The following is a 25,544-nucleotide window of genomic DNA, read 5'->3' on the forward strand; positions in this document are numbered from 1 at the left end:
GGGGAAAAACTATTGAGGCCTCAAAATAACAAAATAAAAGCCTACACAGCAGTACCATAGCACTTGGCACCTGCTTCCCAGGACAAAAACCTGGACAGGGATGGAGGTGGAGTAAGGAATGGGGCAACGTGCTTTGCTGGAGTCCAAGAAGCAGCTGTGGCCCAGAGCTGAAAGGATGGAGAAGAGCACATAAAACAAACAAACAAACAAACAAATCAATAACGCTGTGGGCCAGTGGGACAGGGAGACACCTGCTCACCCTGCAAGCTTGGCCACTGGAGTCCGATCCCAGAACCCTTATGAAGGTGGAAGGAGAGAATCAACAGTGCTTCTCCCACCGCCATACGTGTGCTGTGGCATGTGCATGTGCTCATCACACACACACACACACACACACACACACACACACACACACACACACACACACAAAGGAAAAAGACCAAGCCCAGCACTCAGGGATGGTCAGCATGGTGATGGTGAGACTGATTTCAGATCCACAACTACCATCTTGAGACCTTTTTTCACTACATATTTGTTTATGGCACCAACTATTTCATGAGCCTATGAAAGCAAAATAACATTTTATTATGTTAGGATATATTCCCCCATATTAGACTTCTTTTCAAATTTCTCATATTCGGCCTTTCTATTATTTAGATAATTAGGGAAATTTTTTATTAGGAAAGAGAGAGAGGGAGAGAAAGAAAGGAAGAAACCATCTCCACAAACCACCCTAAGTTTCACTTGTCCATTATTACAATGTAGAATCTTCAAGTGCTATGAAAATAACTATCCTCAATGTTTCACTTGGAACATAATAAATTAACATTCTAAATGTACAAATGGAAAAACCAAGGCCTGCAGAAGTAGAGCAACTCCTGCAGATAGGGTCTCACTCTGCAGCCCTGGCTGGTCTGGACCTATGTATACCAGGCAGGCTTTAATTCAGAGATCCACCTGCATGTCTCTCAGATGCTAGGATTAATGGTGTATGCCATTGGGTTTATGGTTTAAGGCTTGCTTTTATGTATGCATGTATGTTTCTATATATGTCTGTGACTGCAGAGGTCAGAAGAGGGTGCTGGGTCCCTTGGAGTTGGAGTTACAGGCCATTGTAAGCTACCAGACATGGGTGCTGGGAACTGAACTCAGGTCCTCTACAAGAGCAATATGTGTTCTTAACCACTGAGCTATCTCTCCAGTCCCCTTCTTAATGTTTTAATAGTTACTCATAACCATTTCTGAGAGCCCTGTGTATCCCTGGAGTAAGGCAAGAGGGCACTGTACCAGCAGGTCAGGAATGACCTTTATCCACAAGGGGATCTACACATACAGACATATGGCTGGTTAACACATCAGTACGATATCCCCCTGGAATACCAATACAGCAAACATCAAGTGGACCAGCTTAGTAAGGAGGGCACATATGAGCCTAGACAACCATCATGATCCCCACCCACCCCTTGACCACAGTAGCCTCTCACTCCACTTTCATATTCATTAACAATCCCTTGTGTTAGCCCCTTAATCAGCCAGACGAAATCATTCTCTTTAAGAACCAAAGGTAGCAATCTTATTAAACCATGGGACAAGATAGTAATTCAATGTATCCCTGTGGTCCTGTGCAGGAAGCACACCAGGCAATCACCTATTCTCTGAATTAAGTGCAACAGAAACCAGGCATACTCACTCTGCACTGAGTCCTGACATTGCTGCCCAAGACCCCAAAGTCTCAGGGCCTCCTGCCCCTGTCCCATCAGCTAAGTTCTAAGAGTTGGTGGACACTTGCTGAGGGCAGGAGCAAGGTTAACAAATGGTGGCGGTCAGTCACACATATGCAAGAGTTCATCCCACCCCTCTCTGCTACTGTGGGAAAGCAGGAACTCTGAAGAATCTGCTGGATCTGACCTTGATAGATACCAGGCTAAGTCACAGGCCACGTCACAGGCCACTGTCTGTAGGCAATGTTCTAAACATTCCAATCGTTATCAAACCTTTGAAAGTTTAACAGTAAAACACATTTGAAAGACGTAGACTCTAAGGGCCAGTGAGAGGCTGGCTCAGTGGGTAAAGTGTTTACTGTGCAATCTTGATAACTGAGTTCTCTCCCCAGAGCCCACAGGAGGGTACAGCTGACTCCACATGCATGTGACATTTGTATCACTCCATCACACACACACACACAAATAATAAAGAAAAGAAAAAAATGTTGATAATAAGAAAAGTACAGAGGGAAAAAGGCTGGTGACACTCTGCACAGGACCCCAGCAGTTTCCCGTTAACACTTAAGCAACCTAATTGCTGTATATGGATGAGTTTACCACAAAAGGACTAAAACCAACAGCTGTGATTGGTTTTCCTCTACTTGGCTGCATTCGCAAGTGCCGTACTAATGGTTGGCTACAAACCAAGTGTTACCTAATTGAGCAGAGCCAGGGCTGCTGTGAATGACCAGCAATGGGCCAGAGATTTGGAAGCAAGCAACTCTGGCAGCCTACAGCACCACAAGACAAGACCAACAAGCTAGTGCAGATACTCACAGGGAAAGAGTCGAGAAGGAGACGAGAGTTTCAGGCAGGTACCCAGCAGAGCTGGAGCCCCGGAGAGAGCAAGGCTGTTCCTACCTACAGCAGTCCCCCAGCCCAGGATGCTGGGACTTTTCTGATGGTTTCTGAGCAGTTTCATTGAGAAACAGATCCTAGGCTCTAGCCACTGGCCTGGCTCTGCTGTAAAACCACAAGTCCACTTGCTATGCCCAATGATCTTTTTGATCCTGGGCAGGAGGCTGTGTTGGTGGCTCTGGTCTTTATAGCTGATAACAGGAACGTATCTAAAACCCATCAACCCCATGTAGATCTGTTTGTTCTTACAAACTTCAGATAGCTAAACAACCCATTCTTCCTTGTGTCCAGGGGCTTCATCGGGGCCTGATGGCCTTTCTGGTCAAGGGCAGTATAAGCAGGACTAGCCCTCAAGTAGAACATAGCAAACCTGGGATTCCCTGAGCTCCAAGAAGGACTCTGAGGCCCCGGGGCCCTGTCTTGAATCTGCATGGTCCTTTGACAACCTACAGTGTCAAAGTTTGCCTCAGGCCACTGTTCCCACTGGCCTGGGGATGATGAGTCCCAAAGCAGCTATGATGAGTCAGCTTGCTCTACAATCCTGCCAGGCCCACAGGGTCTGTGCACACTGTACCACAGCTGACCTCTGTGTGTAACTGTTCACCCTTTAATGACAGAATTCGTTTCCTCACCCCCACTTTCCATTGCTCTCTTCTATGGCTATAAAAAGACACAGGAACATGAATAGACAATGCATTTGATTCAAGCAAATTCAAGATAGTCTTGGAACAGGAATGCAGGGGATGGGCAGGATGGGGGCTCAGTCAGTAAAGTGCTTGCTCTGCAAGCATGCCGATCTGACTCTGGACTCCTGGCACCCACATGAAAGCTGGAGCTGCGGCTTGTGCCTGGGAAGTAAACAGGCAGATCCCTGGGGCTTGCTGGCCAATCAGTCTAGTTAAATCACTGAGCAATCCTGTCTTAAAAAGGTAAGGTGGAGAGAATCCAATCCAGAGAGGAACCCAACAATGTTGGGGGGGGGCACACACACACACACACACACACACACACACGCACACACTCTATGCATACACAAAAATAAGTAGAGAGCAATCAAGGACACTCAACACTGGCCTCTAGCCTCCACATGCACTGGTAAACGAGGGTACACATACATGACCATGCATGCACACATACATACATACACACTTAAAAACCAGAAATGCAGGAAATAGGCATGCATGAGGTGGGCGTGGGTGGCAGCACCCCATTCGCTTTCTGGAGTGCAACCAGACTGCTTGGCAGAGCCTCCTGTTGCCACTGATTAGGTCATTCATGAGCTTTCCCTGGGGCTACACGGGGCATGGGAAACAGGCAGGCTATGCACATGGATCTCTTCCCAAGTGTGTGCCCGAGCTAGCAGAAATCTCCAGAAGGCTGCAGGATGGCTGCCTGTGGGATGTGACACTAGGACATGTAACATGAGCTCTCTCTGACTGGGCACTCAAGATTGAAGTTGCTCAATCTGATCATTAAAGAAATGATCTAAGTCCCAGCCTTGGTTTTCTAGGGCTATGCTCACAAAGCTCACTCAGAAACTGATTTTGTTTTTTTAAGACAAGGTCTCACCATGATAGCCCAGGCACACCTTGAACTCAGAGATCTACTTGCCTTTGCCTCCCAAATGCTAAGATTAAAGGCCTGTGCCACATCTGGCAGGTCTTGTCACTCTACTACATCAAGACGCCACACCTGTGTGGGGAGAAGTGCAGAGGGCTGGCACATGGAAAGACTGTCTATCCTCGGTATGGCAGCTCTCGCTTTCGTGTGTGCGAGGCCCACACTCCAGGCACCGCACTTCACTCGAGCAATGGAGTCTGCAGCAGGGTGGCCGCAGCACTGGCTGGTCCTTCTTTGCTGAAGGTTCCTCTTTTCACACACCACTCACACAATGCTTAGCCTCAGAGCAGCCGTGAGAGCTGATATGAACCCAAGGTCAGAAACTCCGGATGGCTCTCCAGAGTGCTCCCCTTCAATTAGTAAGCTTCAAGTGCTTAGAAAGGTAAGAGAGCAGCAGTCCTAAGAGTCAGGAGAACGTAATCCCCTGCACATCACAGCCAGCTCTCAACACTCTTAGGTCCCACACCCACCGTTCAAGCAGCTGCTTCCTTCAGAACACAAAGGGGGAAAGGTGCATCTGTACCGAACAGGCACAAATTTTTCCTTGTCATCATCCTTGAACAACACAGCATAGCAAGTATTCACACAGCCTTCGCAGTGTATTACAAGTTCTCCAGACAGGAGTCTTAGAGGTTGTGAGAGAAACCAGGAGTTTTACTATCTGTTGGGGGGTAAACCAACCCCTGTAGAAGCAGAGGGATGACTGTACATGCTAAGCAATCATGACAGGCAACCCCACATTTCCCCATCCCTGCTTGCTGTTCTTCTCAACAAAACTGTGCCTAATCTGATGCCAATTCCAGGGAGTTCTCAGGGCACTGGGACAATGCTGTGCTGTTTACCCAGGCTCTGCTCTTTCCATTCCTAACAGGTCTGTCTGTCTGTGCATTGTTTAGCACAGCAGCTTTGAACTGTAGGCATCCCTTCCCAGCTTCCACCGCTCTAGCCAAGCATGAGCTAAAGGAGGTGCCAGTGTGGCTTGGGGAAGCGGGGTTGGCTGGTGCTTACTTTTCTGCCCTTGCCTGGCTCTTCCTTTCAGGAATACAGAGCCACAAGCCAGGCAAACATGCCCTCCAGGCACCTCCCTCCTGGCCCACAAGGGAGGTCTGGAGTGAAAGCTCCACACCACTGAGGGAGAGCATGGCAGGTGGGAAAGGGCTACAAGCTGATGCAGAACAGGACACTCTGGGTACTCACAGTCTGTTGTGTACTCCACTTGAGAGGGCTGTGCAGGTGTGCCATCTGCAGTGGGTGGGGCTGGAGCAGAGCTGTCGGCCTGTGCTTTACGGACAAGGGCTGCTAGGGGGTGATCTGGGTCCACCACCTTCAAGGGCTAAGGACAGAGAAGAAACTGGCTTTAGCATTTCCTATGTTCCGAACCATGTACAAACTTCCTGTTGAGAAGACTCAACCTTACAGTCTCATGGATATGCCTTAGGAAAAGCCAGCACAGCTCCGGACACAGTGAAAGCTGCCGCCAGTGCAGAGGCAGAGCCACTAGGTCAGACCCTGAAACACCTAGGAGAGCCGGGAGGTCGTGGAGGCAGAACTGCACGCATGTGTCCAAGGATCACAAGAGTCTTGTCAGAACCACACCTAAGCACAAGAGTGTGCTTACTGCTCTGAAGCTGCTTGCTCAATGCTGGCCTACTGGTTCCTATACGGCTCCTATAATTCTGCCCCTGCGCCTCTGAAATCCACCATCCTCCGTCCTTCCCCTGAGCATGCCACCATCCATGAGCACATGATTCCAAACACAACTTTCTTGCCAACAGCCACTGTTATCTAGGCTGGACGGGGACAGACAGACAGACAGACAGACACACACACACACACACACACACACACACACACACACACACACGTCCTGTCCACTTGGGGCCAGGTGTTCCAGCTGGCTGAGAGTACAGGGGAATGAAGCAGGCTTCTGCTCCAAACAACTTCTAAGCAAAGGGCAAGGGAGCATCAAGACCAGACAGCTAGTCCAAGTGTAGGCATCCAAACTCACACAGAACTTCAAACTCTGTCCTTCCTCACTGAGCCTGGATTTCTCATCAACAGCTCTTACCTCCCGTTAATTAAGACCCACTCCTCCCAGACATCAACTACACTGTGACTGAGGAGAACCACGCTTCAACCTCATAAATTCTGTCGTCTACATCACAAACAGCAGAGTGAGAGTGTGCAAGTGATGGTCTCCTCATAAGGATGAGGGAAGGGCCAGGGGAACAGGGGTAAAAGCACGTAGTTAGGACCTGTCTATGAGGGGAACTAAGGCTTTTAAGCAGACCTTTGAAAAGCCTAGATAATCCAATCCTAAATTCCAATCTACGCAACAAAGCAGCTTCCAAGTCTTCATCAACACTATTCCTCTAATAAGACAATCTTTTGCTTGTGTGACTTGTAATGTGGGGACATAGAAAAACAAATGATTCTTCACCACACGGAACACAGACATACAGACACCTCACGATAAAACAAGACACACCTGTGCCACAGGAAATGGCAGGCTTCGTGTTTCCAATGTAAATGAGCAGTAATTTTGTGACAGCATAAACACACAGCCTAGTGAGAAGATACAGACCTTCATCAGCTCTTCCAGGCGGCTGCTCTTCTTGGAGGCAAAGAGAGACGGGTGCAGGTAACTCCCATCCTCCTCCTCATCTTCGTCTTCATTGTCAGAGGTCGTTCCCAACTCTGAAATTAAATTCAAGATGTTGGCTATCAGGCATGATGGCACACACCTGTAATCCCGGCTCTTTCGAGATCTCAGGCCACCTTGGGCTACATAGTGAGATTGTATCTCAAAACATTTTTTGTTTTGGTTTTTAGTTTAATTGTTTACATGCATTAAATTATCACCATATTCTATAAATATGCTCATTAAAATCATATTTACGGAGAGTCTCCTGGGCACGGTGGCAGATGCTTGCACTTAATCCCAGCACTTGGGAAGTGGAAGTAGGAGGATCAGAGTTCAAGAACAGCCTGGGCTCCTTGAGACACAGTTTCAAAAACCAAACTAAACGTGGGGCTAGAGAGATGGCTCAGCAGTTAAGAGCATCTGCTGTTCTTCCATAGGACCTGTACTGGGCGCTTACAACTGCCTGTAACATTAGTTCTAGCAGACTCAAAACACTGGCCTCCACAGGCACCCAAATGGATACGGCATAGGCTCACAAAGACACAAGCGCATAGATGTAAATAAAAAATAAATCTCTCTCTCCCTTTTTTTCTTTTTGTTAGATTTTTGAGACAGAGTTTCTCTGTGTAGCTCTGGCTGTCCTGGAACTCACTCTGTAGACTAACTCAGAGATCTGCCTGCCTCTGCTTCCCAAGTGTTGGGATGAAAGGCATGTGCCACCACTGCCCAGTCATAAAAAAAAAAAAAAAAAAAAAAAAAAAACCAACAAAAAAAACCTTAAGCAAACAAACAGATAAATCTTAAGTTAAAAAAAGACAGACAAGCTGGGCGGTGGTGGTGCACACCTGTAATCCCAGCACTCGGGAGGCAGAGGCAGGCAGGTGGATCTCTGTGAGTTCGAGGCCAGCCTGGTCTACAGAGCAAGATCCAGGACAGGCTCCAAAGCTACAGAGAAACCCTGTCTTGAAAACCGCCCCCCCCCCCCAAAAAAAGACAAATTCTTTTTTTTTTTTTTCAGTTTGATCCCCAGAATCCACATGGTAGAGATTGACTCCTGCAAGCCATTCTCTGAACCACACAAAGTATGCCATGGCCTGAATGGGTTCATATACACAATATAAATAAGGAAACTTTTTTTTTTTTGGTTTTTCAAGACAGGGTTTCTCTGTAGCTTTAGTGCCTGTCCTGGACTAGCTCTGTAGACCAGGCTGGCCTTGAACTCACAGAGATCCACCTGCCTCTGCCTCCCGAGTGCTGGGATTATAGGTGTGCGCCACCTGGCATAAATAAGGAAACTTTAAAGGAGAGAGGCAGGCTGGCCATGGCAGCACATGCTTTTAATCCTAGTGTACAGGAGCTAGAGGTAGGTGGAGCTGAGTTAGAGGCAGTGGGGTCTACAGAGAAGGGGCAGGGAGAGGAAGAGGAGAATGAAGAGAGGGAAGGGAGGAAGGGAATGGTTACACTGAGTGTAGACACACTTGAGAGCAGACACGGGCAGAGTCCTGCATGGCTTTTCTCAGTTAGTGGCACAGAAAGCCCATGGGGGGACATTCCTTATGGTGCATCAGCTGTTCAGAAGAAAGTAGGAGAGAGTACCACCTTGTCCACCTCACAGCCTCCCTTTGGCATTTACTGGAGTGCTGTACTAGGTTTTTATTCTCAAAAAGGGCAAAAACCTTCTTTATTCATGAAAGCAAAACATTACCAACAGGAAACAAATAAAAGTAACAAAACCCCAAACCACCACCCATGTGGAATAGATTCGATGTGCAGGTAAGACTTGTGCAGCTGGGCTGGGCTGGGGGTGCAGCTCTGTGCCAGGGTGCTTCCCTGGAGGTGCAAGGCTGAGGGATGGGAAGACATGGCTAGGGAGACTTGCCCCTGGGTGTCACTCAAAAAGGAAATGACAGGTTTTCTAAGAATCTGGAGTGGAGGCACTTGAGAAACAGTTTCCAATAGGTAAGCCAGGACCAGGGCAGCGTCTTCATTTTGTGAATGTGTGGGATCTAACTTCCTGCCCATGTACTGTGATGCAAGTACATGCACGTGAGAGTGAAAGTGTCTCCTCTGCAGACCTTAAGCTGCCAAACTGGGAGGAAACACTTCCAGCCTAGATGACCGCTTGGCCAGCATCGATAGGAACTATATTCCAACCCTCTGTGAAAACATGAACTAAGGACTGAGAATGGTGTGCCGGCAGGACTCATCGGCAGTTCACAGGCACCTCGGACTTCAAACCTGATCTCAGTCACGGTCCTCTGAGAATGGTACCCTCCCAGCCCACCTCCCGACCCGAGAAGCCAGGCCAGATCCACATACTTTTCTTGTCCTCATTCTTGTTCTCTGCCAGCACGGTGTACCGTCCTTCCTTCATGGCTTTCTGGATGAATTTGTAGTAGGGGTTGAGGTAGTGATCAAAGCGCAGGAAGTCAAACTGTGAGTTTCGTGCTTGCTTGGCCTTCAGCATTATCTCAAACTGTGCTCCCTGTTTACACACGAAGTTGGCTGTGCGTTCGATGATGGCATGCATTTTGGCTGTTGGTGGCTAGGGGAAAACAGTCACGTGATCAGAGTGTGTGAGTGTGTGTTTGTGTTTGTGCGTGTGTGAGTATAAAAGTTACATGATTTACTTAAAAGAAACAGCCTGGTTTTACTGTCCCAAATTAAGAAATAAGACATTTTAAGGCTAGAAGGTGGCTCAGAAGGTCAGTATGCTTGACACCATGCCTGACAACCTGAATTCAGTTCCAGAGTTATGCAGTGGAAGGAGAGCTAACTTCTGAGAGCTGTCCTATAAACAAATGTACAATATCTTTAATGTTAGCAAAGAGAATAACACTAGAAAACTACATGGAAAAAAGACTGGAAATTATTCACACTAAGGATGGATGGTTAAGAATTCAATATGCAGCCTGGTGTGGTGGTCCACACCTTTAATCGCAGCACTCGGGGAGGCAGAGGCAGGTGATCTCTTGAGTTTGAGGCTAGAGTTCCAGGACTGCCAGGACTGTTACACAGAGAAACCCTGTCTCAATCCCAAACCCCCATGCCCCCAATTCAAGATGCTTATGTAACTTTAGGACTTCATCCTTTATAAAATGAAAGTGGTTTAATTTCTCAAGTCTAGTTTCTAATTAATACTGTCCCCTCACTGTAAAAGGGAGAAATGTCAGAACCAGAGAGTTGGCTTAGTGGGTAAAAGCGTGCTGCTAAGCCTGATGACCTGAGATCAATCCCTGAACACACATAGTAGAAGAACTGACACCTACAAGCTGTCCTCTGACCTCTACACACATGCAGTGGGGCATGGTGCCCCAATGCCCCAACAAACAAATGAATTGTAATAAACCATTTTTTGAAAAAGAGCAATGTTGGCGGTTTAAGTTATTTGGCTCTATGTTTACACCAGGTTCCATGCTAAAGGAAATCTGAGTGGGACATGGGCCCTGATCCAGAGTTTCTCCAGCTCTGGCTTATCACAAAGATTCAGTTGTAAAACAGTCCATTCTATAAACATGCCAAGGATCAAGGATCACTTCAGCATGACCCATAAAGGCAGGCATGATTTCACCATGAAGGCTCTCAGTGGACCTGGTCAACTTGTTGGCCTCAATGACTTAAAAGCCACTACTGTGGCCACATACATTTCATTTCTTTCCTGTATGTGTCTGGGTGTGTTCTCGTGGAGGTCAGAGGACAATCTGCAGGAGTCAGTTCTCTACCACATGGGTCCCAGGAATAAAACTCAGGTTGTCAGGCTCAATGGCAAATGCTTCACCTCCTGAGACAGCCCCAAAGTATCTTATGAATAAATAGATCTAAGATCTGCTACCAGGGTAATAAAATAAAACCCTTTTCTCTTGGACAAAACCATTTATAATGGTTAATTCTAATTGTCAACTTGACAGAATCTAGTATCATCTGAGAGATGGGCCTCTGGGCATGCCTACTAGGGATTATCTTCATTACTGAGGTGGGAGGACCTGCCCACCATGGGTGGCACCATTCCTTGGCTGGGATCTTGGACCCTATCAGTGGAGAGAGGGAGCTGAGCAGCAGCATGCATTTATCCCTCTCTGTTCCTGATGAGGGATGGTGACCAACTGCTTCAAACTCCTGCCAGCCGGACTTCCCTGTCAGGACTGTGAGTGAGAAGAAACCCTTTTTCATTTAAGTGGCTTCTGTCAGGGTACTTTATCACAGTATCAGAAACTAAGGCAGCGTTCTCTGCATCTTTACTATGCAGATCTTACATTCTCTTTCATTTTAGGCCATCATGGAATGCTATTTTAAAATATGCTTAGTAAGCTAGGCATATGGTATATGCTTCTGATTGCAGCATTCAGCAGAGACAGGGTCTCTATGAATTCCACACTAGCCAAGGCCATATAGTAAACCCTATCTCAAAAAAATGTGTGGGACTCAGGGCAAGACAAAGGGTTATGGGTACCTGGAAAGGGACAGGTGAGTGTTGGGACACAAGATGCATAAATACATACTGGGAGGAAAAACAGGTTGGTCTGTTTTTCTTTTCTTGGAGCAAAAAGGTACTAGAAAAAAAACAAAAAACAAAAACCTAAATCCAAGGGGCTTGAGTCTAGAAGCAGGCATGGACCATGGGCTGGCAGGTATGCTGCAGGAAGCAGGCAGTGATCCCAGGGACCTTGTGTTCACTAGGTTCAAACCCAACATCTAATGTAAACCAAGAACTCTGACAGCACCTGCCTCCTTACCCCACTCCCAACTCAAGCTCCCAGAGGTCAGGATCCCCCTCCTCAACGGCCACAGCAACACTCATGCATGTAACCAAACCACCACCTGCTTAGTCATCAACCAGAACTGCTGGTGTCAACACCACAAAGGCTGCATGATCTACACAGTACATTGCCATCAACACTCCACAGTTTAATGATTTACCCAAGAATGCCCAAAGCCACAACTGAGAAGAGTGAGATAGTGACTCTGTGTGTGTGTGTGTGTGTGTGTGTGTGTGTGTGTGTGTGTGTGTGTGTTTGTGAGAGAGAGAAAGAGAGAGACAGAGAGAAAGACAGAGAGACAGAGACAGTCGGAGAGACAGAGAGAGAGAGAGAGAGAGAGAGACAGAGAGACAGAGACAGAGAGACAGACAGAGAGAGAGAGAAGCAAACCAGATACTCAGCCAAGGACTCGGTGACCCCTCAAACCTTGATATTGGAGAACTGTGGCAACAGAACAAGGCTCCCTTAATTGTCTGTGGGTTCAAGGTAACTATTAGACAGCTTAGTGATGCTTCTGTTGAGACTACACAGCTGTTAAATCTTACAACAGGAACTAAGCCATCAACATTATATGTACCTTTGTATTTTTATCCGAATAGACATTTAAAAAAACAAAACTATAAAACCTTTTTGTATCAAAAACAAAAGGGCTGAGGAGAAGGCTGAGTGGATGAAGAGCTGATTATACAAGCATGAGGACCTGAGTTCCTAGCAGTCAGGTGAAAAAGCTGGGCATGGTGGCATGTGCCTGCAATAGCACTGCTGGGGAGACAGGATGAAGAATCCCTAGGGTTTAAAGCTACCCAATCTAGTAGCCGACCCTGTGAGTCCTGGGTCCCAGTGAAATACCCTATCTCAAAAAAAAAAAAAGGGGAATGGCTCCTGAAAAATGACACCCAAGGCAAGGCTGACCTCCAGCCTCTACTTGCAGAAGTACATAAACACACAAAAGATAGAAGAAACAGATCACAAATTCAAGGTCAACTTAGGACATATAAATTGAACCTATCTCAAAAAAATGGAGTAGGAAAGCTGAAGAGATGGCTCAGCATTAAGAGCATGTATCATTCTTAAAGACCTAAGTTTGAATCCCAGCACTTTTGCTGGTAGGCTCACACACTTGCCTATACTTTACTTCCAGGGGAATCTGATACCCTCTTCTGGCATCCCTAGGCACCTACACACATGTGTACAATGTGACCTCCCCCAATACACATAATGAAAAAAAATTAAACAGTCAAGTAGGGGGTATACGCCTTTAATCACACTCAGGAGGTAGAGACAGGCAGATTTCTGTGAGTTCTAGGACAGCCTGGTCTACACAGTAAGTTCCAGGACAGCTAGGGCTATGTAGAGACTCTGTCTCAAAAAACCAAAACCACAAAAAAACAAAAACAAATAAACAAACAAAAAAACCCAAACAAACAAAAAACCAAAATTGGGGAAGTGGGACACGGGATCCATAGTTAATCTTAATTAAAGTATTTAGTGTAAAATAAAGTAATGCAGCAAATGGTTTTTAAGACTCAATTTCAATGGGCCTTTGATGCAGAGTAGTCTGCTTTGGAATGTACAGAAACAGTATATATCAAAACAAGACTATGGGGCTGGAGAGATGGCTCATCCATTAAGAGCTCTTGCTGCTCTTCCAGGGACCCGTTCCCAGCACCTGCCCACACTGAGCAACCCCCAACTGCCAATTGTTCAGAGGATCTCTCAGCCTCTTTTGGCCTTCGGGGGCATCTTCATTCATGTGCACAAACCCCCACACAAATATGCATAATTTCAAATGAATCTTCAAAAAACAAGAATACGTATTAATGTAATACTTAGGACATTAGCTCTTCAGGTAAATATATTCAGCTCTAACTGCAGCAAAGCAATCAAAAGATAGAAATAGGGACGCAAGCACAATTGTAATCACACAGAAATTTCTACTCAGATTTGTAAAAGCTGTCAAAGGAGGAGCCAGGCCCCACATTCCCTCATATGGTGAAGAGGAAAAAGGAAGAGCCTCAAGTCCATGCTGAACTGAGTGTGGCCAAGGGTGTCAGAGATGCTGTCACTCGAGGTGAGTTATGGTGTCTACCGGGCCAGGCACAAAACCTGGAACCGTTATACCTCTGACACTTGCCACTGACTGAGAATAACCACAAAGAAAGCACGTGCTCCTGAGCATATAAACCCTTAGGAACTCTTTCCAAACATGAAAGAGAAGCTGGGCTATAGGCACAAGCCTGATATCCTAGCACTTGGTAGGGGTGGAGGTAGAAAGAATCAGGAGTTCAAGGCCAATCTCAGCTATGTATCTGAGTTACATGAGACTTTGTCTCAAAACTAATTTAAAAAGGGCCTGACAAGATGGTTTATCGGACAAAACAGCAAACTGGCACCTCAAGAAACAGACAGGTGTAGCTCTCTCTCTGTTTTTCTCATCCATGGAAGGTTGGCCTGGATACATCACATGGGCCCAAGAATGGACAGTGAATGTCAGGCAAAGAGCAAGTCCTCCACAGTTCATGCTAGAAAAAGCCAGAACCAGGCACTACTGAACGCAAGACTGCCTTGAGCACAAATGTTTTCACATCTGTATGCAGACAGCAACATCTCAGGCCAGCCCTGACTTGGCTGATGAACAGAGATCCCTGCAGAACTCCACACAGACAGCACAACTCACTGGTGCACTGATGCTGTACTTCCATGCTCTCCTTCCCTTGTCTCTTCCTTTTCTTGTTTAAAAGTGCATGTTCTTAAGAAGTACAGTATGCATGTACCTTCATGAGGTTGTGTGTAGCACGTGTGTGTAGGAGCTTACACAGGGCAGGGGTATGTGATCCCCTGGAACTCCAGTACAGGTGGTTGTGAGCTACCTGACATATTGCTGGGAACTGAGCCAGGGTCCTCTGCAAGGAAAGAAAGTAATCTACTACTGAGCCATCTCTCCAGCCACCCTCTCCCCTTCTGTTTTCTGAGATTGGGTCTCTGTTTGGAGGACTCAGACTGCTTTTGAACTTGAGATCCTCCCGCCTTAGCCTCCCAAATCCCAAGAGGACAGTTGTGCACCACCACAACTGGCACCCATGTTTCTTCGGAGGGCTGTGCTTCCCCTACAACGCAGAAATGATCTTGCAGCACAAAGCACCTAAACAGCGGCTGTGTTTTCCTGTGCTCTCACGCACCACAAAGAACAGCAACAGACCACAATGCGATGGCTTGTGAAGAAGCACACATACCAGCTCCACGTCAGACGGGACACTTAATCCTAAAGGGGCGATGAAAGGCTCTTCATTTTCTTCCAAGTTTTCAGCCTCATTTTTTTCTGTTAAAACAAAAAGGGAAATTAAGGATTGCGGCTACAGTGTAGACTTTTCTGACTCTGCAGCTTTGCACCATCACGTCCACAAACCCCCTCCAGCTTCCTGCTCTATCCCATTACATTTGATTATCCCCTTTCACGAATTCTAAAGAGGTGGGAGCATGTTTTGGGGGCAGGTGGCAATCTGAAATCCAGTCTGCATACTTGTGAACCCTGGGATTCTGGGCACATGCTTCTTTCACATCTTTTTCCATGTCTGCCTCAGTGCATTCCAGCTCACTTCCCTGGTCTAAGGGAGCTGACTCACAGGCCACCTTCCCCAGAGCAGAATGCTTAAGGCTTAGCAGACCCTTAGTAAATGTTCTTTTAAATGTATGGGTTTTTTTGTTTTTTTACTTTTGGGGGGAGCTCTACATGTACACATGTATGGCGTATGTGTGTAAATGTGGGCGTGGGCTTGACAGCTTGCATATGTGGACACCGAAGGCTAACCCGGGGTGTTAGTTCTTGCCTTCAACCATTAGACAGGGGCTCTTGGTTCTTTTTGCAATGTTCAAGCTAGCTGGCCTACAAACTTCCAGAGATTCTCATTCTACTCCACCTTCCATAAAAGTGCTGGGATTACAGATACTCTTGTTATTGCTTCACAGCTTTCACATGGGTCCTCAGATGGGCAACTAATGCTTTTACCCACCAACCCACTTCTTTAGCTGCCTGATGAATGTTCTTAAACTCTTATTCCCCTCCTGACATTCCTATAGACCTAGTATCTTAGTCTGTCCTGTGCCGAGTGGGCAATTTTCTTGCCATGCTGAGAATGGGGTCCAATGAGCTACATTTGCCTTTCCCAGACCCTCTTTTACAGATGCATTAACTGGCTTCAAAAGTTAAATAGTCCTCCAGTTGTTTCTGTGAATCCCAGATAGTAACACAAGATAATCAATGTCTGGAAAAATTAGTTATGATCACCAAGTTGAAAAACAGCCAAGCTGTCTCCACATAAGCAAACCACCCTGTTTAAAAATGTAATCAGATGCATTTCTTTCCATTTCTATTTTTTAATTATGGCCCATTTAACATTTTTCTGTTATATACTGGACAAGATCCCACACACTACACCTTTTCTGAATTCTAACGTACCAAACACACCTCAATAGCCAACCAAATTGTTACCAATTTATTAATTTTACAATTACATTATTTTGTGTGTGAGTACACATCTGAGCATGCCATTGCATGTGTGTGGAGGTCAGAGGACAACCTGTGGGAGTCAGCTCTTCCACGTGGGGTCTGGAGCTTGAACTCAGACTGCCAGGCTTGATGGCAAGCACTTATACTGGCTGAGCCATCTTGTCAGCCTCATGATTACCAATTTGAAAGTACATAGCAAGGGGCAGTGAGATAGCTCAGCAGGTTAAAAGCACATAGTGAAATGTACAGAAACCAGCACAAAACTTTAGAAAGCAACACTTTAAGGAATTTCAGCATCTACACAATTTTTAGTCCAGAAAAGAAGAAATAAAAGAAATAAACATCACATCTTCATTGTGTGTAGTGCCACAAACCTGTAATCCTAGTACTCAGGAAGAAAACACAGGCAAGTCACAAGTTTAAGGCCAACTAGAGCTACCTAGACAGCAAGTTTCAGCCAAGCCTGATCTGCATGGTTATGAGAGACCCCACTGTACACAGTGCTGCCCCTTGGACATCAGCAAGCTGCAGCTCTAAACCTGGCTCCTCAGCAGGGCAGAACACTCAAGTGTTTTCCAATGAGATCCAAGCTGATGATGCACTCCTACCAGGTAGGAGATGTTGACCACTGCCCCACTGTTCTTCAGGTGTCCCTTGTTGTCCACTAAGAACAGGGGTGAGCAGGAGAGCAGACACACCCTGCTACCTGGACTTCCTGAAGCACCACTGCTGCTGTGCTCACTTCCAGGAGTCACTCAAGAGAAGGACAGGAAGGATCAGAAACACTGGTGTGTAGAGTTCTCCTCTGCAATGCCAAGGAGCAACTTAGCTTCTCAAGATCTCCTTAAACGAGTCCAAGGGCGTGAGGGAAAACACTACTTTACTCTATCACCCAAAAATGAAATAAGTGATTTGGAGTAGCCTCTTCTTTGTGTGGTAAGGTGTCCATACAGGGAGACATTCTAAATAAAAGGGCTTTTGGAGCAGATGGCTAAATAGATTCTACTCTTATGTAGGTCTTTATTTATAGAAAAACTATACCAAAAATATGAAATAAAAACCAATCATTAGCTGCTGGTGGTGACACACACCTTTAATCCCAGAACTCGGGAGGCAGAGGCAGGTGGATCTCTGTGAGTTGGAGGTCAGCCTGGTCTACCGAGCAAGTCCAGGAAAGGCGCAAAGCTACACAGAGAAACCCTGTCTCGAACAAAAACAAAAACAAACAAAAACCCTGAATCCTGCCATCAGTGGTATAGGTCCCAAACAGAATCCTACTAAGTTTATAGAACTTTCCTAATTATAATTAGCATAAGCTAAAACAAAGGTCAGGCTGTAAGTTTCAGCCCTGTTTCTATTATTAAAAAAAAAAAAAAAAAATCAGTTGAGCCTGGTGGCAAAAGCCTGTACTCTCAGCTATTAGGGAGACTGAGGCAGGGGGATCAAGAGTTCAAGATTCAAAGTACAAGTTCAAATTCAAGGTCAGCCTGGGCAACTTAGTGACAGCATCTCAAAATGGGAAGGGCAGAGGGAAAAAAGAGCTGGGGATGTAGCTCACTAGTTCAGTGCCTGCTCAGTTCAATCCCCAAAACTAAAAGGAAACTGTAAAGTTCTAGGAACACGATTTTATGAAGAAAAGAACACCATGAATACCAAGGAGAACGCAGGTGAGAGGAAGCCCATGAAGCCACACTGGCTTCATCACTCTGCTCAGTACTAAGCTGCAATAGACCCAAGCCCAGACCAGTGGATCAGCAAACAGTGCAGAGGGGCCTGTGCGGCCCCAGGCTTTGCCCCAGCCACTCCACTCTGCTGAAGCACAAGCACTTGACAGATGAGGCAGGAGCATGACTGTGTTCTAATGAAACTGCCTTTACAAACACCTGGCACCTGACCTGTGGGCTTGGCTAAGATGTTAGGAATACAGTGCTGTTTTCTAAACATAGCTGTTGTGCTCTTGAAAAAAATACACAGACTCTCTGTATTTCAAAATTCTTCAGTTTAACACCAAAAATCAAAGTTGAGCAGAAATAATGTGGTCCAGACAAGTCAATGGGTTTGTAGTTCTGAGACCTGTAAGATTTCCAGCATATCACAGCCTCTGAGGGAGGAGGTTAGGTTCAGAAGCCAATGCAGGAGCCAGCACTTGGAAGGCAAAAGCACTCCAGCAAACTCCAGGCCAGCCTGGTCTACATAGTGAGATGCAGACCAGGCCAGCCAGAAACACATAATGAGACTCTGCCTGAAGAAAAAAAAGGAGGTCACACACAAGCTCGAGGACAGCACAGAATGCAGGTGGTTCCTTAAATTGCCTTTCCCAACACAGTTCCAGCTACACTTGCAAAGTCTCAGCAAGTCCACATAGCAGCTGTACATGTAATATTTTGCCCGTAAGGTGATGAGCACCAGATCAGGAAGGAAAGCCTGCACACACGTGTTTGCCTGCTCTTCTGCTACACCACTCAGTGGATGGGATTGGGTAGGGTAGAGCTAGTGCAGCTGCAGGACAATGGTAGACAGCACCTTGTTGGAATAGTCCGCTGTGATCTCACATCACGTTCACAAACAGATTTAGCTCTGACATTAAGTCTCTGTAGGATGTGATCCAGTTTCCGATTTTAAACATCTGAACGGCTTTCCAATGTTCAAGGTTTTCCTCTTCTTCAAACAGAACATCCTGATTGTCAGTGACCTATCCTTAATGTCTGAAGTTCACATCACTGTTACTGACCAAAAGCTAACAGTATGTTCCATGTGACAATGGTGCTCTCAGGGCTCACAGAAGTGACCAAGGACTCTGCTTACACTTCAAGTGCTTGGAGTTTTTGATAAAACTGTTTTTATGTTCAAAGGTGCCACAGTAGCCTAGGGAGGGCACTCACTTCAAACTTTAATGTTACATTAACGGTCTTGCCTTTCTGTTTAGGGTAACAAGCCCCTCAGGTGTCTTCCCACTGGACACTTCTATGCAGAGGTTCATAGGATAGAGATGGACACTAATGATTCCTAGGCAAAACTGACTTTTCAGTGACTCCAGAATGGATACTGAAGCCATGAAAGTGTGGTGGTTTGAATAAGAATGGCCCCCACAGACTCATATATTGGAATGCTTAGCCACCAGGGACTGGCGCTATTTGAAAGGGTTAAAAGGATTAGGAGGTGTGGCTTACTGGAGGAAGTGTGTCACTAGTGGTGGGCTTTGAGGTTTCAAAAGCCCATGCCAAGTCTAGAGTCTCTCACTTTCTGCCTATGAATCAGAATGTAGTTCTCAGCTACTGCTCCAGGGCCTGCCTGCATGCTCTGGGCCATGATGATCAGGGACTAAGACTCTGAGACTGTTAGCAAGCCCCAAATTAAATGCTTTCTTTTGTAAGAGTTTCCTTTGCTCGTGGTGTCTCTTCACAGCCATAGGACAACGACTGAAGCAGGAAGAGCGTGTGTTCATTGCAGAAGCATGGAGCCCAGGATGAAGAACTCAGTGAAACCCACCCCAAGAGGAACTCACGCAGGCAGCTAGTCAAAGTCACCACTGTCTTTCCACTGCCGCTTGCAATTCGCCTGCCAGTGCCCAGCTTTGCTCCAGCAGAGGGCGGGCAGCTCATTAGTGTCCCTATAGTACCATGATCAGGGCCCCCAAGGGCAGGCTCCCTTCCCTCACTCACCTCTCTGTTTCGAAGGTTCCTCCTCTTCTGTGGGCTCTGATGGGTCATAATAGTCACTGCCGTAGGTGAAGCCTACAGCACTGTAGTTCCCATCCTCAGCCAGCGCTTCACTCAATCTTTTGTATTCTTCCTCTTGAATAAAAACAAGAACTTTGTTAACAAAAACGGACATTTACTGAGAAACACTTCAGACACTTCTAAAGTGCGGCTACCAGTAAAGCACACAATACGCTTTTTTCAATCTCTTTTCAGGAGAAGATTTTTCTGCAAATGCACACTTGGTATCTATTATTATTATGTACTTTTGCCAGTACGTGTTTACCCACAGACAGCAGAATACACGTCTTTTATGGAAAATTTCTTCCTGCTGAGGAAATTTTGGGATTAAGAACTGCATCAAAAATAATTAAGGCAAAGACAAGAACATCGATTTTAATTCATACGATACTGTTAAAGAAGAACAGTTAAAGAGTTTTGTTTTTTGTTTTTGTTTTTTTCAAATCCCAGTCTGCCCTCAAAAGCTGGGAAAATTCTCTGTGGTTCTACATATAAACTATCCTGAGGTCCTCTCAGAACGCAAAGACTCCTGTTTTTCCAATCCACTGGGTACTGTCAAGATAATATCAGAAAGAGTGAGTATAAAAATTGAATGGGAGTAACTTTTTAAACACTTAAAACTTTAAAGGGTGTGGCTGAAGTAAGTCTTTCTTGAGCAGTACCTTGCCTGGCCTCCTCCTCAAGCAAGTCCGTATGCAAGGCTAAATACCTCTCTTCATCACACAGCGCCTCTACCCGTGCCTCCTCTTCAGACAGCTGGTAGTCTCGGTTCCATGTGGCGTACTCAGCATCGTACGCAGAGAGGTCATGCAGGTGACCACGCCCGTCGTATCTGTAATGTGAACACGCTGGTCAATGGATGGAAGTCTACACCCATGCTGGTTGGTGTGACACTCTATGCACATACTTACCAATTAAAATAATGAAATAAAAATATTAAATCAATGCAAAGCTTCAGATTTATATTTAACGTGACTAGTCATATCTCACCTACATTTAAGCTGAAGTAATTGTAACAAAGTCTAAGCTCCTCTCTACAAGTACAACAGAACTTAGAGCTAAAGGCAGACAATCTTTTAGGGCAGAAAAGGTATCCCCCTTGCTAGCGGTTCTTACCATGTATGCTTTGGTCAACCATTCAATGCCACTTGCAAAAAAGTCTCTGTTCTCAGCAGTTAAATATTACAGCTTACATTCACACAGACCGAGTCCATAAATACCTATCCGACAGAACCAAACGGGCGAAATTTCCTCGCTTCTTCCTGCTAGTCCCGAACTCTCAGGAGAGATCTTCACCAAAGAAACTTGCGTCCATTGGAGGTAAAATCTTGGCTAGGCTCGCCCCTAGCCACTTGGCTGAGGAAAGAAGTGCTGGGTTATGTGGTAGAGAGACACACATACAAAGGAACAGTGACATATACGTGCAGTTTAAGGAGGTTCACCGCAAACACGGCCGCACCACGGAAAGGCGCAGCGTCAGGATGTCCCTTAACCTTTCCATCCTAAAGCCAAGACACAGCAGGGAAGACCAATGGGCACTTTACCAAGGAAAGACTAGGAAGAGCGCTTTTTGCTAGGTTTGAATGTAAGAGCCAATGGGGATGCTGTCAGTGTACAACTGCCAGACAATACATGAGCTGTGGAGTTTAAAGACTCAAATTTAGGTTGCAAAAGTGAATGTGGAGTGACAAACCAAAGTTTGCATAATTTATTAATGTTGACTTTCGTAATGGAGACCAAATTAAGGAAGGAAAAAGTGCACCACAGGAAAAAGGCCAAAATTTCCTGGGAACCCCAATGGTTACATTTTATTAATTTTCAAAAATTTGTTTTACTTTGATGTAAACCTCCTTAACTTACAGATGTATTATTTTCAAATATTACACATATACATGTGTGGTGTTTGCTCCCCACCAGTTTTGGGAGATCTAACTCAAATCATGCACAGAATGATATGGAAACTGCATATGGAGTACAGGCTTCAGCATTTGCCCAACTTTAACACAAGGAGTGCCTGGGAAGCAAGCCTGACAGGTCAGGCAACTTCACTGGCTATCAACCGAGGTTCAAAGCACATTCCAGCAGAGTGGACCATCAGATCCAGAGCCCATCGGATCTGTAACACTCCCTTCATGAGTCTTTTTTCCCCTAGATCTGTCTCCAAACACGGAGGTAAAGGAATGGAAAGGCCTACTGGTCATTAATGGGTCCGTTCTGGCCAGCTCAGAGGTCATCCCTACAGTCATGCATGTTCCAAGTCCTTGCAGAATCCAGTTTTACTTGTCTCAAACGATGGGTTTCCTTCACTTGGAGAAAACCTCCACAGCTTAATGGTTGGTCACAGTTAGCCTTTCAGTCCTGGCCTCAGAAGCAATACTGCCCAATGGAAGGACAAATACCCAAACCCAGGATGGAAGGAAAGGAAAGGGGACCGAAAAGAAAATGAGAATAGAGGTGGGGAGCAAACCACCCACATCATGTAATGCCATCCTTTTCAAATCAAACACCGTTAGAAAGCCACAGTCCCCGCCCCTTTACCCTCAACTCAGGGCACCCTTAAGTGGGTGTGATTTGAAAAGAAAACAACGCAAAGGCAACCCAGCTCCACCCTTCAGCGTCAGGAAACAGTGAAACCAGCTCTAAGAACGCTACCCCTAAGAGCAAGGTCCGCACGGGGTCGACCGGCCTCCAACAGACGGCAACTTCACCAGCCACCGTGGTAGGTCAAACAGTCGAATAACCGCGGGGAGGGGCTCGCCGGACGCCAAAAGTCAAGCCGCCGGCCAGAGACGGTTCAGGCTAACTCACAGGGTCCAAAAGAAGCTTCTACCCAACGGCCTCGGCGTGCGGCGTTTCGGAGGAACAAAAGCGCACTCCCGGGCTCCCTCCCGCACAGCGAGCGGAGGGACAGCGGCACCCGCCCCACGGCGCGGGCGGGCGGGCGGGCGGGCGGCCCGGGCAGCTTCCACCGCGCTGAGTCGCTAGCGGCAGCCCGGGCTCGAGGGGTTGCGGGAGCAGAGTCGATCCCTCCGGCGACGGCGCGGCGCCAGCTCTGGCCGGAGCCTTAGGACCGGTTTCACCGTCCCCTCCCCCCGGACGCCGGGGAACGTGGGGCAGGGAGGCCCCCGGGTCCCCGGGCTCCGCAAAACCCCCTTTTCGGTCCTGGCCATCAAGTCAACATCAGGCGAAATCAAGCGGGCGAGGGAGGGGAGGGTCGACGGGTGGGGGGAGGAACCGACCTGTCGATGAGGATCTTGTGGTCCCCCATCCAGGGGATGAGGTGCTGTCCCTGTTCCTGGGCCAAAGCCCGCTCGTCGTCGCGGAACAACTTGCAGGCATAGCCGAAAACCAGAAGCTCCACCCGGTTGCTCCCAGTGCCGGCGCCGCCGGGCCCGGCCTCCTCCTTCGCTCCTCCTTTCCTCTCTGGCTTGGCGCGGCCCCCGCCGGCACCGTACATGACAGCGTCCCCGACGTCCGGGTCGGTCTGCTGCTGTGCCGCACAACGTCCCAGATGCCTCGCCTGGCCTATCCCCTCAGTCAAAGGCGCCGCATCCCCGTCGCAACTTCAATACAGCCGCCATAGCGGGCCACAAAATGGAGGAAACGCAACTTCCGGTAGGAGGGCCGCACTTCCGGTAACGATAGCGGTAGATTCGCCACGGCTACGGGCCACTTGAACCTCTGAAAAAAGGCAGACCTTAGTTTCTGTTGTCCAATTGTATACTACGTTGGAAATTTGTGCTTATACAACGTTTTATTCCTATTTTTTTTGGTGGCCACCTAGGATGTGGCGAAAGTGCGGGTTGTGACCGCGCGCCGACTTCCGCTGCAGCTGGAGAGGCTGTGAGGTGTGGAGGCTAAGTGGAATCTTGTCAGGATCGTGTCCCTGCTGTCTTGGTAGAGGCTAGCGGGGTTTTGCTCACTTCCGACATCCCGTTTTGTAGATCACTAGGAAGCCTAGGTCCTGGCCCTCTGGCTCAGAAGGTTTCCAAGACTTGTGAGCCATAAATGTTCGAGGTGGCGTGCTTTCAGAGCTTGGGGGCTGCTGTGGGTGAGGGAAACCCGGCTCCGAGACAGGGCGGCTGGTCGTTTCCTTCTGGGAAGCAGAGTTGTTCATTTGTTTTTGTTTTCGAGACAGGGTTTCTCTGTGTAGCTTTGCGCCTTTCCTGGAACTCGTTCTGTAGACCAGGCTGGCCTCGAACTCACAGAGATCCGCCTGCCTCTGCCTCCCGAGTGCCGGGATTAAAGCTGTGCACCACCGCTGCCCTTAACTGCACATTTTTAAACAGTGGATCGTGATTGAGGAAAACACTTGATGTTGACCTCTGGCCTCCGCATGCGTGTATATTTGCATAAACACATGCACACATATGGACATGTACACATACTAGAAACCATACTAATGAGACAGTAGCTAATGTGGAGAAAGTTGCTTTGCATAAATACAGAGTACACAGGCAGAAATATGTTTGTATCCGTTTCAGTGACAATTGGAAATTTTGTCTTAATCTCAAGCCAAACTTCGGTTAATGATTTTTAATGAAAGTTAATAGCCTCCTCCCCCACAACAGTTTCTCTGTGTAGCCCTGGCTATCCTGAAATGTGCTCTATAGACTAGGTTGGCCTTGAACTCAGAGATTGGCCTGTCTCTCCCAAGTACTGGGATTAAAGGTGTTCAAGACCACTGCCCAGCCTGAAAACTTTTTACGTAGTATAAAAATATTGCTATTTTTACCATATAGTAGTCTCAGTTCTGAGCTGTAAAGTTTGATCCTGCTCGAAGTGCAGTTTGTATGTTGTGTGCTCAGAACCAAGGCTGCAGCTTACACGGCCTCATTTGGGGAATTGAGCCACAGTTTCAGAAACGGTTGGGGCTAGGAAGATGCTTTGGTTGGAAGTGCTTATCTTACGACATGAGCAACCTGAGTTTGGTTTCCAGAACCCATGCAAAAAGTGGTGGGTAGGCGGCTGGAGAGATGGTTCAGAGGTTAAGAGCACTGACTGTTTTTCCAGAGGTCCTGAGTTCAATTCCCAACAACCACATGGTGGCTCACAACCATCTGTAATAAGATCTGGCACCCTCTTCTGCATACATAATAAATAAATATCTTTTTTTTTTTTTTTTTTTTAGAAAAAGTGGTGGGTATTGTAGTGGGTGCTTATAATCTTGGGGCTCTAGAGATAGATTGGTCTATTGGGTTCCATAGCTAGCTAACCTGGTTAACTGGTAAGTTCTAGGCCAGTGAAAGGCCCTATATTATAAAAAGTAGATGACACTTGAGAATAACATCCGGTGTTCTTTGGCACACATGTGCACATAAATGTGCCATTTGAGCTCCATCTAAGCCTTCCCTGGGAGCCAGATGCCCTTTAACACTGTAAGTCAGAGACTTGAGCCCCCTATAGGTCACTGTCTTAGTTAGGATTTCTATTGCTGTAGAGACACCATGACCATGGCAGCTCTTAAAAAGGATATTTAATTGTGGTGGCTGGATCACAATTAAGAGGTTCAGTTCTTTATCAAGGTGGGACATGGTGCTGGAGAGGTAGCTGAGAGTCCTACATCTTGCAGACAACAGAGTCAACTGTAACACTGGGAGTAGCGTGAGCATAAGGAGAACTCAAAGCCCACCGCCACAGTGACACACTTCCTCTCACAAGACCACACCTACTCCA

General features: G+C 46.8%; 1 protein-coding gene across 3 annotated transcripts in view; it reads right to left on the bottom strand.

Annotated features, from left to right (window-relative positions):
- Positions 1–23,468, bottom strand: part of LOC118572801 (splicing factor SWAP) — a 76,949-nt gene extending 53,481 nt beyond the window's left edge. For 2 of the 3 annotated variants that reach the window (XM_036172672.1, XM_036172674.1), the window contains exons 1-7: positions 23,108–23,468; positions 20,531–20,700; positions 19,812–19,943; positions 14,876–14,961; positions 9,205–9,430; positions 6,826–6,938; positions 5,439–5,574 (exon numbers count right to left, since the gene is read on the bottom strand). In XM_036172672.1, the coding sequence (XP_036028565.1) occupies positions 5,439–5,574; positions 6,826–6,938; positions 9,205–9,430; positions 14,876–14,961; positions 19,812–19,943; positions 20,531–20,700; positions 23,108–23,325 (1,081 nt within the window). In that variant the 5' untranslated portion in view covers positions 23,326–23,468. The remainder of the gene's footprint in view (positions 1–5,438; positions 5,575–6,825; positions 6,939–9,204; positions 9,431–14,875; positions 14,962–19,811; positions 19,944–20,530; positions 20,701–23,107) is intronic. The other variant, XM_036172673.1, reaches the window with a different exon arrangement.
- Between the last annotated feature and the right edge of the window lie 2,076 nt (positions 23,469–25,544).

This window comes from Onychomys torridus, chromosome 22, assembly GCF_903995425.1.
Source record: "Onychomys torridus chromosome 22, mOncTor1.1, whole genome shotgun sequence".
NCBI classification, from domain to species: Eukaryota; Metazoa; Chordata; class Mammalia; order Rodentia; family Cricetidae; genus Onychomys; species Onychomys torridus.